This window comes from Amorphotheca resinae (genome assembly GCF_003019875.1).
Source record: "Amorphotheca resinae ATCC 22711 unplaced genomic scaffold M430scaffold_5, whole genome shotgun sequence".
Lineage (NCBI taxonomy): Eukaryota > Fungi > Ascomycota > Leotiomycetes > Helotiales > Amorphothecaceae > Amorphotheca > Amorphotheca resinae.
The window spans coordinates 1,133,655-1,148,664 of record NW_020194475.1 but is presented as its reverse complement, the minus strand read 5'-3'; the positions used below and the strand labels follow the sequence as shown (position 1 = coordinate 1,148,664).

Below are 15,010 nucleotides of genomic sequence, written 5' to 3'. Positions count from 1 at the left end.
CATACCCATGATGCATACCCCTACCGAGTCGATTATGTAGGTCAGTTTCCACTGCCCCTCAGCGAGCGGGAGCTAATTTAGCGCCAAGACCGCCTCAGGCATTTGGCCTGGAGCTGCGTAGCTGTCGGAAAAGGCCATTCTACAACAGAAGCTCGAATTCAACACGCGCCTGGAACAAACGTCAACTCTTGACTGATAGGACACTATGGCTGATGAAGATAGGGCTGAGAAGCTCGCCGCGGCCAGAAAAAAAGTATGTCGCTCCACGTTGTCAATGCTCAAACTTGTCAGCTCCAGAAGGACACGCTAACAGTTTCTACGTGCAGGTCGAGCAGATGAAGAAGAAGTCGGCGAAGAAGTCTGGCGCAAAGAAAGAAGAGAAAACAAATGCTACGGAAGCCTCTAAACCAGAAGACACAAAGGAAGAAGATGCGAAATCAGAAGATGCGAAGCCAGAAGATGCGAAGCCAGAATTGGAAGTAGAGGCACCAGAAGATGCAAATGGTGATGATTCAAAAGGAACGGAGGGCAGTGATGGTAAAGATGCTGAGCAAACTGTCTCTGAACCTGCCTCTGGGCTTACGACCCCATTATCACATCAACGAAAGTCCTCTAGCTCAATATCTCAGCAATCGAAAATGCGGTCATCGTCATTTCGTTCATCAACAGGGCCATTATCGCCCGGCCATGGTTTCCCCCCAGAAGAAAACAGTGCCCCCGAAATCTACCGAAAACAAGCTTTGAGAATTGAGGAGCTGGAGAAGGAGAATAAACGGCTCGCAAAAGAAGCTAGTGATGGCGAAAAGCGTTGGAAGAGAGCGGAGGAGGAGCTGGAGGATTTGCGAGAGGCCGAAGGTGACTCAAGTTCGAAGAAAGATGCATCATCCGCTGTTGGATCTTCCGGGGAATTGGAGAAACTGGTATATCTGGAATGCTCTATAACTATAGTTACAGTACTGACTTATTTAGAAAACGGAGATCGCAGCTCTTCAACGTCAGAATTCCCAACTTCAAGCACAAGCTTCCCGTCGACATGGCTCGTCCCCGTCCATGTCGTTGACAGCACCACCAGGACTTGAGGCTGCATTGCAGTCAAAGAACTCAACAATTGAATCTATGGAAATAGAAATATCAAATTTACGAGCTCAGTTAGATCGTGTAGCCTCTGGTTCATCGGTTGAGAAAGAACAAATAGCAGCTCTAGAGGACAAGCTAGCAAGGAGTGAGCGGTCCGCTGCTATTGCGCAACGCGAGTTGGGCGATTTGAAGAAAAACCTTGAGCGAACGACCGAGAAGGCCGTAAAGGAGGGTAGTGAGCGGACATCTGCGGAGACAAAGCTACGAACGCTCGAAAGGGAGGCTGAAGAGGCAAAAGTCCATAGTGAGGAGCTTCAGAAGAAAGTCGATGCTTTAGAAAAGAAGGTAGCAACCTTAACAACGCTCCACAAAGAGCATGACGCACGCTTCCAAACGCAGAAGCGGGAGCGGGAAAAGGCCGAAAAGGAGTCTTCTGATCTTAGGGCACGACTGGCCGGTCTTGAAAACGAAAACATTCGTTTACGGGAAGAAAGAGAGCGAGCGAGGAAGCGTGATGCAGAAGGTATCGACGATGATGGTGTGGACGAACTTGAAAACGAAGAACGACAGCGCCTTGAGAAGAAGGTCCGGGAGCTAGAAGGAGAAGTGCATGAGCTTCGAAGAGGCATCTGGCGAGAACGTAGGAGAGAACTAGATGGCGAGGAGTCCTCTGGCGTCACGAGTCCCGGAGCTAGGTTCACGGATGTGGACCTTGGTGGAGGCACGTATCCAAATAGACGGAAAAGCATTCCTCATGGCGGGAAGGGCATCGGTGACTTCCTCACGAGCGGCTTCAATGCCATTACAGGTGGGACTTCTGGGGCGGACGGTGGCTTGTTGGAGGACGATGATCTGGATTTTGATGAAGATGCCTTCCGACTTGCACAGGAAGAAGAGGCGAGGAAACGTATCGAGAGAGTAAAGGAGACTAAACGAGCTTTGAAGAACTGGACGGGCTGGCGGTTAGATTTGGTGGAGAATAGAAAGGGTGGTGGAGAGGGAGTTGGAGAAATTTTTGAGATTTAGGAAGTGATGGGATAATGGGTATATGTAACACTATGCAGCTTCTAGAAGCCCAGGTAGCCTTCTAATGATTTGAATTCGGTATCTTGGTATTCTGAAATCTCTCTACTGGTTCCAAGGGCCAAAACAGTGAGGTACTTTAGATTTTTCAGGATTAATACTTGAGGACGTGAGGGAGAAGAACATCGGGCAGAGTGAGAGGCTACCAGTCCCCGTCCGCTTGAGAGCTATATACCGGAATCTGGAGCGTTCGCCAATCTCAATTTAAACCAGAAACACCCCACGGAGTTGGGTACCGTATTAAAAAGGCAGCCGTTGGAAATGAATTGCTATCTCGTAGTATGGCAGCCTCATACTGTATCAGATCCTTGTTTGCCTGGCCGCGAAAGGAGGCAGTACTCAGGCACTCAGCCACGCTTGATGAAGAAAAGTCGCAAAAACTAGGAATCGAAACAACCGCACGTCAAATGTCTCCTCCTCCTTATCAACGTTACGATCCGCAACTTTCCTTCACCGCGACTCGAATCGATGCTTCCAGCTCTTGGGGGGGCTGAGCCAGAAGAGCAACTCCTCCGATTCGTCACGGCCTCGATGGTTCTCGCCCACCAATCTCTGCAGGGCCCGTAAGGCTGCAGGAACCATGGATATTGTGCTCACCGACTCCCCATTGATAAAATCTTCGATTCCCGCTCTTTATGCGCATCTCTAGCCTCTCATATGCGCCAGATGGCTGCTAGTCATTGTCCCGCACCCCACACTGCGCGGTGAAAGGAGGAGAGCGTACTCGGCCTTGTCTCTGCAGCCGCGTCGTTCCCATTCGTCTTGAAGTCTCAAGAGCGTAGTAAATGTTGAGAGGCTCTCGTTTATTAGTATGTGCTGGACCTCCCCCGCGCTCGGTCATGAACGAGTGATTACAATATTTCCAGTTACTTGATAGAAGGTCGTCATTGTGCCAATAATGTGGATGGCCCATATTTCCAAGCGAGCAAGTGATCTCAAGTCGAAATGAGGCTATGAGCAAGTGCCATATGGAGATGAGACGTTGCCCCGATATATTTCTTGATAATCGTGTTGTATTAATTCGCCTTCGATTTCCTTATATTTCTGTCCATTGATCACTTGGGAGGAAGCTTTATTGCCAATCCATATCACCTATTGTGAATGTTCGGTCCTACAATCAGATTCAAGACCCCAGCGTATTGTCGAATAACACAGCAACTTCTGAGTCCAATTTGTCAAGCCTCTTTGTTAGCCCGCGGCTCTGGTAGGATGCCTCACGTTGGCAATCCTTCTATCAAGTCATATTGAACTTTGCCTCCCAGCAGAACAATATCCCTATAGCCTGGATGTTTGCAAAACCGACTCGGCGAACCATTTCCTCGATTGCGCTCTCTATCAGCGTTGGGCTAGTTTTTCCAGGAGTCCCGAGGCCGACAATTACCCAAGTTGACGTGGCCGTAGGCTTTTGTGAAGCCTCGCTGTTGATTTCATGCAGCGCATTCTGGATGTTCGCTATGGCTTCTACCTCCAGGGTATCTCCCCGCTCAGCCCAGCAACCGTATGCTCCTCATGTCTACGCCCCACGGGCATTCCCTGATGCACCCGTCCTCTACTCCTATTCTGCTCCTCCACGGCCGAGATTTGATATTCATGGTAAGCACCCATTCCATATTACGTATCATTAGGTCCTTACTTCATCTCACCTTCAACAACGTTCTCCCGGAGTTGGATGGGATGGTGAACTTGGAACGAGGCCTCTTTTTCAGGAGAGAGCCGAGAGCCTCAGAAACTTGGAAGGATTGACGCCTCTTCACCAGCTAAGGCTTTTCAAGACCGGTTCCGACAAAGTTGCCGGGATGGCTGAACGTTTCTAATAGCTAGATCTTCCCGTCAAGAACGTGACCAAGATTCACGGTCAACGCTTAGGAGGCAGCCTGGTGAATGCAATATCTCAGTGAGCAAGAGACGCAGTGAATGGCCAAAACGGAAAAAAAGAATCTCGCGTAACGGCTATCACTGACGAAACAAATAGATCTAGATACACCAGAGATACCAATCAAAAGGGAACAAGACAACGGCCATCTACGTCTGGTCGGCTCTCGTATTCCCCCACCGGGCGATGACTGGGACCGAAGAGTCCAAAACGACCACGACCACGTACACGCACCCCAACACGCACGCGCACAACCGCCGCGGCCAGTCGAAGCAGTCGAGCCACTCGAACGACTCGAAGTCTTCGCGCAACGCGGCGCGCAACATCCAACTCATCGCCGAGCTGACTGGGCCGCTGCGCCCGACGCTCTTCGCAAGGCAGGTGAGTCATCCAACTTCCAAGGCAGAGGCAGATCTTTGTGCTTCTCATTGTCTCAAGCGCCCCAAAGAGTTCTCCCGAGACCCTGGCCCATTTGCCTATTTGCCTGGGTAGCCTTGCACCAGAGACATGTGACTAATATCAGAGAAGCAGCCATGTTCCCCTCTGCTCAAGGCTTCTACGGTGCCACCCCCGATACACATGTCCGCCGGTACTCGCGGTTGAGTACAAGTACAAGTACAGGTACAAATTCAAATGGAAGTGCAACTACAAGCGCAAACGCAAACGCAAACGCAAATCCAAATCCAAATCCAAACCCCAATGCAGACGCGCCCGCTGAGGAATCCCACGACGTGGCTGGTGTAAGTACATCTCTCCCGATTCTCCCTCTCTCCTCTCTCGCGCGTTGTGGCGGTGCTCGCTTATGGACCTCGGACGCTAAACTCGTTGCTGCCTAAGGCTGAGCTAAGAGCCATACCTTCTCGAGACTTTCATCAACCTCGAGATTGCGACGTCCCTCGCCACCCTCGAGAACAACAAAACCCGCCCTTTGCTGCCTTACCTCCTTATCACGCCTGGAACCACATCTATCCCTATCACGACACAATGTCGCTCTCCTACGAGTCGCGGGCCTCGTTCATGCCCGAATCCAACTATCCGCAGATGCAGATGCTCCAAGACCACCAGGAACAAGAAGACCTCCACCAGGACCAGCATCCTCGATACCCGTCTCCTCCGCCTCCCTTGTCCGAGAATCCCTACCATCCGCCGCATCTTGCTGCGACCCCAGATGATGGAATGGAGGTGCCAACCCTTCCGCCGAGCCATGAGTCCGAAGCGCCAACCTCTCCGGGCCGCTCGAAGCCAATCCCCAAGCCAGATCGAGAAGTCACAAAGGGCCCCAACGGACGTTTTGTTTGCACCTACGAGAACTGCACGGAGGAGATCCGAGATTTTGGGAGAAAGGTGGGCAGACCCATCCTTAACTTACGCGTCCTTTCTGCTAATCGTTGAACAGTGCGAGTGGTCGAAACACATGGATAAACACGATCGACCATACAAGTGTCCAGCCGAGGGTTGCGAAAAACTGCCAGGCTTCACGTATTCCGGTGGCCTCCTTCGACACGAGCGCGAGGTACATAACAAACACGGCGGACCAAGAAAACAACTGAACTGCCCACACCCGAACTGCAAGCGCCACACCGGAAAAGGTTTTTCGCGTCAAGAGAACTTAAATGAGCATCTGAGGCGGGTCCATACTGATACTAGCCTTCAAGATGGCGAACTCACAGAGGATGATGAAGATAACAAGACTGGTCAGAAGAGAAAACGTAGCGGAATGGCTCGAGGGAGCAGTGATGATCTTCGCGAAGAGATGAAGCGCCTGAAGGCCGAGAACGAGGAGTTAAGACGACAATCAGAGGCGCAAAATGCCCAGACTAATGAGATGATGCGCCAAATTCAACAGGTTCGTCTTCCACATCTCCTTGACCAGAGAACTGCGGCTGACAACGAGGAACAGTTACAGCAAGCCCAACTTCAGGCTCAGCTTCAGCATTCGCGTATGCCGCCGGCCAGCATGCTTTGATGGTGATTTGGCTTACTTGTATTATTTCTCAGACAACCAGGTTCTAGCATTCGCAGGCGTTACCGGCAGGGCGTAATACGGGACCATGGAGTAATCAAACATGCGGAGCACCGGGGCGGGGGGGTGGCTTTCATATCTCTCTTCTCAGCAATCGATGTCATGCTGAATGCCCAGAATGTTACATAGTTGTTGCTGTGTACTAGATAAATACTTCTCGACCTGAACCCCTTGAAGAAATGACGTTGAATTAAATTCAAAGCCTGAGGCCATCTGTGGTGAAAGTTCAACCTCAGTATTCAGACATCAATGCATCGTAGATCCGGACTGAGCCAGGCCACACACCTTTCAAAACCCCAATCTGTCCGTACATCCTTGAAGAATACAATACAATCCGTCCATCCATCCATCCATCTGTGATGACCACCATATATTATTTTCCAGACTAAAAGCTCCCATTATTTTATACAAGGAAACGTCCCTCTGTCTACAGTATTACCTACCTACCAACCCTGCCTGCTCTGTTGGATGCCTGACAGGCAGGCTACGATATTTTCGAGCAGGCAGAAGGCAAGCAAGCAAGTTCCCCCTTGGTGTTAGTTCCAGATCGCTATCATGTGATGCCGATTCGATTCGATTCGATTATCACGAGTACTTTGACGGGAAGGAGGAGTGAGTTAGAGGGTAAGATGGGTTTTATTTTTATTTTAGTTTATTTGAGATCTGTCACGCATAGGTAGGTATCTATGTATCTCATTGGTGATAACGGAAATATATATATAGCATTTCCAAGTCTATAATTGCCCAGCCCGGATTCGAGCGAGGGCGTGAAGAATCGAATATACATAGCATGTATGTATGTGCATGTATTCTAGAAAAAAAAATCAAATCAATCCCACGAGACGAGACCAAGATGATAGCGCGAAGCATTTTCACCCGTCTCGCCTCAGTCCAATACGCCGTCCCAGCAATGGCGTAACAGCACTGTTGCTGTCAAGGGCCGTGGCCCTTGGATGAAAGCATATCAAAACGCTGAATGGGTATCATACGCTAAAAATCAAACAAAAAATCCAAGCCCAAACCAAAAAAAAAAAAAAAAAATGCAAAACCATTAGAAGGTTGAGCTTCCCGCATAGATAGAAATGAAATTATCCTCCTCCACCATCACACCTCTTTAGACCACCTGTTGAAGATCCTCCAAAGATACCCTCTCAGATCATGGCAAGTAGATTATTACTTGCTCCACCACATCCGTTTGAAGCCCCTCTGCTGGAACTCTCGTCTGGCAGCGTCGTCGTCCTGGAATCCTTCAATCGAAGAGCTGATCTTGCTGCTCGGCTTGTTTCCAAAAATCCTGAGGAGGAGGACCATCACCACACTACTCAGGATGCTGAGGCAGAGAATGCCTATCATGGTCAGGTTGCTCTTTCGATACTGGTGTGGACCCGGCTTGGCATCCTCTGGCCAACCAGTATACAGTGCGTACGTAGTCGTGATGCTGCCTAGATTGCCGAGTCCGGAAACGAGAGCTGATGCTGCTGCTACGCCAACCTCCCCGTGCCGGCGCTGGAAGATTTCGTTCGTCCAGGCCATGCAGATGGGAACCGTTGGACCAAGCCCAAAACCGACCATGAGAAGGCCACCATACCGGCTCCATGGTTGCGAATAAGGCGCAAATGTGGTGGTAAGGAGTCCTGCAATTTGAATGCAAGCGGCACCAGAGAAGAACAGCGGTCGATAGTAAGGGAAACGGTCCGAAATAGGGGTCACTAGAAGGATTGCAATGAGATCCATCTGGCAAGGTCAATTTCCATTTGAGCTCGCCGGACAGGAAAGTAACTTACTATCCAAATTGGCGCAAAGAGCAAGCTGAGGATAGTCCCCGAGAAATTAGGATTGATCCCTGAGATGATGACGGTTCCATATAGTTGCGTTCCTATGCCGACTCCGACAACCCCAAAGTACATGAGTGTCAAGGGCCAAAGGCGCCAGTCAATTAGAACCAGCGCCAAATCATTCAGACCCCATGGACGGGAATGGTAGACCCTTGTCAAGTCTTGATAGTGAATTTCGGCATCTTCTCCTTTGAGAAGCGGCGGGCTCGTAGGGAGCCATTTCATCAGTCCAGTCCGAACTCTTTTCTCGCCGGGAGGCAAAGGACGATCTGGTAGCCACCAGAGCAGAGCGAATCCAAGAACAATTGCGCATAGACCGTAGATCAGGAACATCCACTGGAAGCCTGCTAGGCCCCTCATCCCATCCATCTGCTCAAACCCAGCTGACACGAGTCCCACGACCGCAGCAGATACCTGAGCTGCTGTGAAATACTGCCCGATTCGCTTCCCAGCGCGATTCGTCGGGTAGAGAATGGATATGAAGTATGCCATACCGGGCCACATGCCTGCAATAACCAGACCAAGAAGGAAGCGTAGAAGACTACCACAGTTAGGAGGCAGGTGAAAACGCCGAACACTTATAGAACTTACAGGAGGCTCCAAGCAGCTTTGACGGCCGCAAAACAAGCACCAATGATCCCAACAGCAAGGACAATCCTGGACAACCACACCCTTGGGCTGAGCCTAGTCATGATCATGTTTGAAGGAAAATCGAAGACGACATAAGCAACGTAGAAGAGAGCCAAGGCGGTAGATGTCTCTTTGGCCGTCAGATGCAAAACTTGAGCAAGGTCGTGACCCGCCGACGCATTCATAGTCTGTGCGAGACCAACATTAGAGCGGATAGCAGAGCACAAGAAGTACAGTATCCAAAGTGCTATTCCACGGGTCAGTATTACCGAAGTCATGCAGGAAACTTGGAGAGATACGTGGGATGACTCGACGGTCGATTTTCCTACAGGCCTGGTGAGCCTCATCCACCCATTGAGTAAGAATGATATACGTACTTGTAGATTTTTTCAGTTCTTGCAATGTCGACTTCTTCGACCCCGGCCTCTACATTGGAATTGGCCCTCTTCCCCGTCGATGTGGGGTCCTCGGGAAGTTCATGAACACGCAAAATTTTGTCTCCTTGTACGTCTATCATTTTCACTTGATGGCAATGGAGGTGCGTGCTATCAGTAAATATGGGAGACTCAAGTCAATTGGCCGCCTTCTGGGACGAGGAGGTCCAATGACCGAACGAAGTGGTGGAGAGTTGAAGAGAAAGGGAAGAGGTGATGAACACGATTGATACGACTCTCTACAATCTCAGGCCGAGTTCAGGTATGACCCTCCAAGTCCCGTCACAGACGAGCTATGTGACAACCTCATCTGCGCCCGTCGCGAGTCAGGCATGGGGCCCGCATATGTGGTCCTTGATTGACAAGGAGATGACACTGAAGGAGTGTACGGTATACTGCTGGGCCCCACCTGACGAACCATTTGATGGTGAGGAAGGGTCTATCTGGAGCCTAAACTACTTCTTTTTCAACAAAGATAGGAAGCGCGTAGCATACATCTACGTTCGAGGCGTCCCAGTGATAAACCATAGTCCTAGGCAACGAAGTGGCATGAGCAAGAGAAGTGGCAGTAGTTACATCCGCGGCGCGAGCAAGCGTGCAAAATACTGGTTGGGAGAACAGGCAGCCAATGTTACTAATGATCAGGACGAAGATGCCGAGGATATCACAATGTGGAGCGATGATGAAGCCGACGCAGACGACTTCGATGTGATATCTGACGGAGATGAATTCTGCGACGCTTACGACGACGAGGCCGATGAGTCGGATGAACAAAGTTGGAAGGGGCCAGTACGAGGAGTTAGTGAGGACATCGCTGCTTCAATGGACTTGGACCCTTGAATATTTTCCTTTGTGATTGTTACTGGTCAGGCGTTTGGGAACCGCCGGCAACGGTTCCACAAGCAGCTTGATATACCACTTTTGCGTTTATTATGTATGCTGTATGGATGTTGTAAGGATAAGGGGGGGCATATCGCGGCGTTAAACCATGGTCGGTGAGAGCGATTTTTGGTTGGCGTTGGGGCGTGTAATTAGCTGGAGTCTGATCCGCGTGCAAACACAACCTCATCATAACCATTAATACAGTTCTACTTCAGTGATTTGATTTAGGAGCATGTTCTTTTGAATCGTTAATACAAGGAATACAGTAGTCAGAAATCGGGACCGGGACATTGTATTGTGGGGTTAAGCGAACCCCAGTGAGGTCCACACAAGCGCTGGATTGCCTTCAAGCTTCGTTCCCTACGGAAATCTGCAGGTCTGAGAATATGCGAGAAATCATAGTCGGGATGGCTAGCATTAAGCGTGGCAATAAGGTATGCAAACGTGCGGCGACTTGAGATCTGGCTCAAGGGACCGAAAGGACTGGACCGGGACAGGTTCAAAGGCGAGGGACCAGACGAGCCTTGGGGTGGAGACACGGAGGCGGAAAGCCGAAGGAGGGATTCGTACTGGGACTCCAAAGAGTTCTCGATGTTCCGATATAGTTTTTTATCCGACCCAGCGGCTTTCGTAGTATATAGATCGCAACCGCCGATGACCTTACAATCGGGTGTGTGGAAGTTTAACGCGCTGGTGACGTCGTCGAAATCGCGGAGAGGTAGGAACTTCATCTTTGCTTATCGCAGTATTTCCTCGATCTAGATGGAAGTTTTACTCAACGCGACCAGAGTGATGTAGGTGATAGGGATGGGGAGTCGTTGGTGTGCGCGTCGTCGGATAGGGTATAAGCGTGTGGCGACCGATCCCGAGTGTTCTGGAAAGAGGGCAACCTTGCGGGAGATTCTTCAGACTCGGAAAACCGATAACCAGGAACTTGATCCCTTGGACTATCGCAGGGTGATGGAATCTATTTATCAGGGATACTGCAGATGCAGCGCTCTGATGGGGTGACTGGCGGTTTGGTGAACCTGCTGAGGCGGAGATTCAAGAATGACTTTCCCTCGCGCTGGCTGCGGAGGATGAATCAAATTGTTTCTCAGCTAGACATCAGTCTAGCAGGTAGAGGACATTGTATTTCGGGGGGATGCGACTGTTGTTGTGAGTGATGTCGATGATGTGATGATGGAGGAGGTGACTGGCAACGGGGGGAGGTGCGCCTTGTTATCAGGAGCGTAGTCCGGAAGCAGTTAGCCGATAACGCCAGAAGCGGGCAATCGCAGACCAATACAAGAGCGAATCGATCCACGAGGCCGAGCTGGAGATTGGAAGAGGTCGTCCTGTGTTAAAGCTGCCACCATGGAGTGAATCAAATCAAGGTTCCTGACTCCCGATAAACGGCTGATTGGGAGAGCTGCCGTGGTGTTGTCCAGAGGTTAAATATAGTGATTGGCTTTCAAAGTCATCAATGTTCTCGTTCTCCGCTTGTTCTTACGTAGACAGATAGTGGCTGAGGGAGTTTAGCAACACCTGGCCGGGAGGCTCGGGCTACAAACGCATATGGAACATGGTTTCTAGGCTTGCAACAGATGAAAATAATCTGGGACACCATTAGTGATCGATATAAAGAGGACTCTCTCACCGAGACGATGCAACGATAGGCAAATCATTCAATTCGTAAGCTGCCCTCGCATGCAAGGTTAATAATACCTAGGTAGCAAACTCCCTTGAGTAAGAACCTGTCGAATCCGTTCTGCAATCCATGCGCAACGCCTTGTCCCCCTTCCCTATTACCCTTCCAGTACGCCAGATCGCCCAAAGCCGGAGGTAAAGCAGTACAGTAACTGTTTGGCGAAAGCAGTCCGAGCCCCACAGACAACGGAGATATCAACATATGTCATCATTGGCGGTTCCTAAACCAAAAGACCGGCGTCTGTCAATGATTGGATGAGTACCTCATCTTCCTATAAGCACCAAAGCATCACAAGATTAGCAACGGAAGTAACTGAGAGTCTTGAAACTGTAATGTATTCCTATGCGCCCAAACACCAGGCACCGTATGCTCAGCATATTACATTATTTTTGTAACTTCCTCATCGACCTGGTGTAGGGGTTGCATGTGTCAGTACGTGAGACAGTATGGGAACTTTCCAGATAATGGTATTATTCCATTGAAACCCGAAACGCCAATGACTGCCGCCGCCGCCGCCCTGGAGGTCAAGAGACCAAGCTCAACTCACCTCAGTATCTTCTATTTGGTCTTGCGCCGATATCACTCTCAAAACGTTCTTCTTGCTACTCTCCTGCATCTCCCCTGCCAGCAGTAACTCGTCCAGGATGAAGTAGGCTTTCTGAAAGTGGAAGATTATGTCTAATTCACACACGTTTCCGTAGTACTTGTCCATCTGCTCCACGTAACGGTGTACGATCTCGAGGGTGATGAGCTCGTTGTCGGTTGAATTGCATCCGGCAATGAAGAAGAGGGATGCGTATCGACGGTAGACTATCTTCGAATCTGGACACACTTGTTCAGCAGTGCGCGATTGAATCGTAGCGGGGGTCTATCTCCACCTTTGTACTCCAAGAAATTACACATTCTCGTCCGTCGTGCCAGCACAAGTTGAGAGACATCTTTGATGATCTTCGCTTTCTCCTTTGGTGACAGAGTGGTGAACCACTTCGCGAGTCTCTGTTGTTCGTTCAGCATGCCACCTATGCATCAGGACCATCTTGGCGGTAACGTACGACCTTGCCCTGCCGCGAGAGCAGGATCAAGTAGCTGGAAAATATTAGTCCCAGTAACCATTTTTTAAATATTCTGTGGGTAAAGCTTACTTGATAGCCATTCGTACTGCACAGAGGCAAGTCTTTGAATTGCAGTTGGCAGGACGGGGGAGTCGTGTAGGAGAGGCAAGGCTAATAAATTTTAGGACCAGTGGGGCCAGGCCGCTGAGGGGCGGGATTCTAAATTCAGGGTATTCGCGGAGGTACTGCCTATGATTTTTCATTCACTTCAACCCACTCTTTGTACATAGAGACCTAAATACTATTCCTCAATTCACCTATTTTGTTGTTGTTCGCCCTTTGCCCTTCATATCTCCTACGTCTTCCACGGAAGTCCATACTTCCCCGATACCCAGTCCCATCATGACGCGATTAATACTTTCAACCTCGTAAGCTTCCCTCATCCGCTGCTCACGCTGAAGAGCCTATTGCTGAGCGCGATACGATACCAGCAATATTATAACCGGCGGCCCCTCCATAATTAGAAAGCCAGGCACCGACAGATCAAATCTCGAGCTTACAAATTCTCTCCGAGCGAACTTCCTCGCCGCCCAGGAGGACTGTTCCCCGCCCTTATCTACCACAAATGGAAATAGCAGAAGCAGCGAAGATGAACAGAGACGATCGCCTCGGCCGCAAGTCTCAGTATGGACAGCGCGCGAGGGATCCGACTTTTACATTCCTAGGATAGACTGGTCAATGTCGGGTCTTGCTGAAGAGCCGAGCCAATACGACATCACTGTCAAACTGTTCTATCTGCCCGGTGCAGATGTCAAAGAAAGAGCCAAACATACTCGAGATGCAATAGACTTGGTTTTAAAGGAGCTGGGCGTCCAGTCAATCGACCTTCTCATTCTATCCTTCCCCGGGATGTCCTTTGAAGGTGATTGCGAATGGGAAGCAGATAAGAAGAATGCGCAACAGGGAAACGATGAAGAGGAGATTGAGACATGGTCGGCAGTCGAGGAGCTATACCAGCAGGGCGTCGTCAAGAAGTTAGGCTTGGCAGAGTTTGGCAGCGAGAAACTGGCACGTTTCCTGGCGCGAGTTAAGGTAAGGCCGCAGGTGGACCAGATCAACGTCAAGGACTGTTGTAATGTCCCCCCTCCTCTTGTCGAGCTGGCAAAAGCCGAGAAGATCGAGCTCCTAACTCACTATGACTGCACGGACATCCTGCCCAGGGGCACTTTGAGGGAGCTTTTGGGTCAAGGACCTAATGGCGCGGGAGTGTTTGCAGAATCGAAGCATGGTGAAGATGGACTGAAAGGGGACCTGACTCCTGAATGGGTAGTCAAATACACAGCCGTTGTTCGGGACCGTGGGGTGATCGAGAACAAAGGTTATTTTGCAGTCGCAGAGCTGAGGGAGTGAGCGAGAGGTTTGAAATCGTCAATGTTCAGTTGCACAAATGGGAGGTCCTGGTCGATAGGCCGGATATGAATGGGAGTTTGAAGCGTGCATAGAGTTTCAGCATCGGCATGAATCTTCGTCGTTCAAGGAGTTGTTAAATAGAACCTCACAACCACACCTGGGGTGTGCGTGGAATTTGCAAATCCGAATGAATCAACCCAGCATACTGCGTTTCCTACCTCTCATCCTAACATCCTCCAACCGCTTCAGAACCACATCTGCCCCTTTAAAGCTCTTCCCATATGCGCCCAACACCACCTTGAACAGGCTCTCGGCTCTAGGATGAGTGCTCCCAAATGCCCGTTCCAGGACGTACAGATCCACCGCCCGATCCTCGTCCTGCGTACTCTGGCTCGCGAGCCCAAAATCAATGAGCACGATATCCCCCGCGAGCACGTCTCCCACCGCAGAATCCCCGTCTGGCCCCGCGTGCCGCCCTGGCCTCAGCATCATGTTGCTCGTCGTCAGGTCGCCGTGCACCACGCCCACGGCATGCATGCGCCCCACGGCCCTGCCTACCCTCTCCATCAGCCGCACCAGACGGTCATCGTCGACGCCCTCCGCGATCCCCTCGTCTTTCCGCTGTTGTAGCCACTCGTTTAGCCGGATCCGGACCACCTCGCCCTCGATCCACTCGATCATCAACCAGCCGGCCGTCTCGTCGAGAGCGTAGACCGCGGGAACGGGCACGCCCTCGCGCCTGCATTTTGCGAGCACGCGCGCTTCGGAGAGGATGCGGTGCTTGGTGAGACGGAGGTCGAGGGTCGGGTGTCGGTAGGGTTTTGGGGGGCGGTACTTGAGCGCGCATGGGAGAGTTGGGAGCAGATAGGTGCTGCGGTAGAGAAGAGCTTCCGCGCCTTGTGTGATGAGCGATGGCGGGACTGCGGAGGGGTATTGGAAGACGGGAGGCAGTGGAGGGCGCTCAATCGGAGCTGTCTCGATCGCTGGGATTGTTTCGGTTTCCATTTCGCCGTCTGGTTGC

The 15,010-nt window shown here is 50.7% G+C and overlaps 9 protein-coding genes across 9 annotated transcripts; 4 read left to right on the top strand and 5 right to left on the bottom strand.

Annotated features, from left to right (window-relative positions):
* The first annotated feature begins 170 nt into the window (after positions 1-170).
* M430DRAFT_138776 (hypothetical protein) lies at positions 171-2,191 on the top strand. The gene is made up of 3 exons (XM_024862576.1): positions 171-253; positions 327-920; positions 970-2,191. The coding sequence occupies exons 1-3, from the start codon at positions 206-208 to the stop codon at positions 2,101-2,103; spliced, it is 1,776 nt and encodes a 591-aa protein (XP_024721640.1). The 5' UTR covers positions 171-205; the 3' UTR covers positions 2,104-2,191.
* A 1,907-nt stretch (positions 2,192-4,098) lies between these two features.
* Positions 4,099-4,468, bottom strand: M430DRAFT_232977 (hypothetical protein). The gene has a single exon (XM_024864874.1). It carries the CDS (start codon positions 4,460-4,462, stop codon positions 4,157-4,159), a length of 306 nt encoding a protein of 101 aa, XP_024721639.1. The 5' UTR covers positions 4,463-4,468; the 3' UTR covers positions 4,099-4,156.
* A 741-nt stretch (positions 4,469-5,209) lies between these two features.
* On the top strand, positions 5,210-5,999 carry M430DRAFT_99899 (hypothetical protein; the record flags this gene model as incomplete). Its single annotated transcript, XM_024870231.1, has 2 exons — positions 5,210-5,377; positions 5,430-5,999. The coding sequence occupies 2 exons, from the start codon at positions 5,210-5,212 to the stop codon at positions 5,997-5,999; spliced, it is 738 nt and encodes a 245-aa protein (XP_024721638.1).
* Positions 6,000-7,114: 1,115 nt separating this feature from the next.
* Positions 7,115-9,127, bottom strand: M430DRAFT_41682 (hypothetical protein). Its single transcript, XM_024867493.1, has 5 exons — positions 8,899-9,127; positions 8,821-8,846; positions 8,483-8,768; positions 7,841-8,432; positions 7,115-7,790 (listed from the first exon to the last, which is right to left on the bottom strand). Exons 1-5 carry the CDS (start codon positions 9,036-9,038, stop codon positions 7,230-7,232), a joined length of 1,605 nt encoding a protein of 534 aa, XP_024721637.1. The 5' UTR covers positions 9,039-9,127; the 3' UTR covers positions 7,115-7,229.
* Positions 9,128-9,219: 92 nt separating this feature from the next.
* M430DRAFT_58207 (hypothetical protein) lies at positions 9,220-10,108 on the top strand (the record flags this gene model as incomplete). The annotated part of the gene is made up of 1 exon (XM_024868716.1): positions 9,220-10,108. The coding sequence occupies one exon, from the start codon at positions 9,220-9,222 to the stop codon at positions 9,793-9,795; it is 576 nt and encodes a 191-aa protein (XP_024721636.1). The 3' UTR covers positions 9,796-10,108.
* Positions 10,107-10,568, bottom strand: M430DRAFT_27418 (hypothetical protein; the record flags this gene model as incomplete). Its single annotated transcript, XM_024865604.1, has 1 exon — positions 10,107-10,568. The coding sequence occupies one exon, from the start codon at positions 10,566-10,568 to the stop codon at positions 10,107-10,109; it is 462 nt and encodes a 153-aa protein (XP_024721635.1).
* A 1,272-nt stretch (positions 10,569-11,840) lies between these two features.
* M430DRAFT_34669 (hypothetical protein) lies at positions 11,841-12,782 on the bottom strand. The gene is made up of 5 exons (XM_024866595.1): positions 12,670-12,782; positions 12,580-12,613; positions 12,406-12,523; positions 12,075-12,349; positions 11,841-11,935 (listed from the first exon to the last, which is right to left on the bottom strand). Exons 1-5 carry the CDS (start codon positions 12,678-12,680, stop codon positions 11,906-11,908), a joined length of 468 nt encoding a protein of 155 aa, XP_024721634.1. The 5' UTR covers positions 12,681-12,782; the 3' UTR covers positions 11,841-11,905.
* Positions 12,783-12,853: 71 nt separating this feature from the next.
* Positions 12,854-14,458, top strand: M430DRAFT_34667 (hypothetical protein). The gene has a single exon (XM_024866594.1). It carries the CDS (start codon positions 13,318-13,320, stop codon positions 13,987-13,989), a length of 672 nt encoding a protein of 223 aa, XP_024721633.1. The 5' UTR covers positions 12,854-13,317; the 3' UTR covers positions 13,990-14,458.
* Positions 14,182-14,994, bottom strand: M430DRAFT_101147 (hypothetical protein; the record flags this gene model as incomplete). The annotated part of the gene is made up of 1 exon (XM_024860683.1): positions 14,182-14,994. The coding sequence occupies one exon, from the start codon at positions 14,992-14,994 to the stop codon at positions 14,182-14,184; it is 813 nt and encodes a 270-aa protein (XP_024721632.1).
* Between the last annotated feature and the right edge of the window lie 16 nt (positions 14,995-15,010).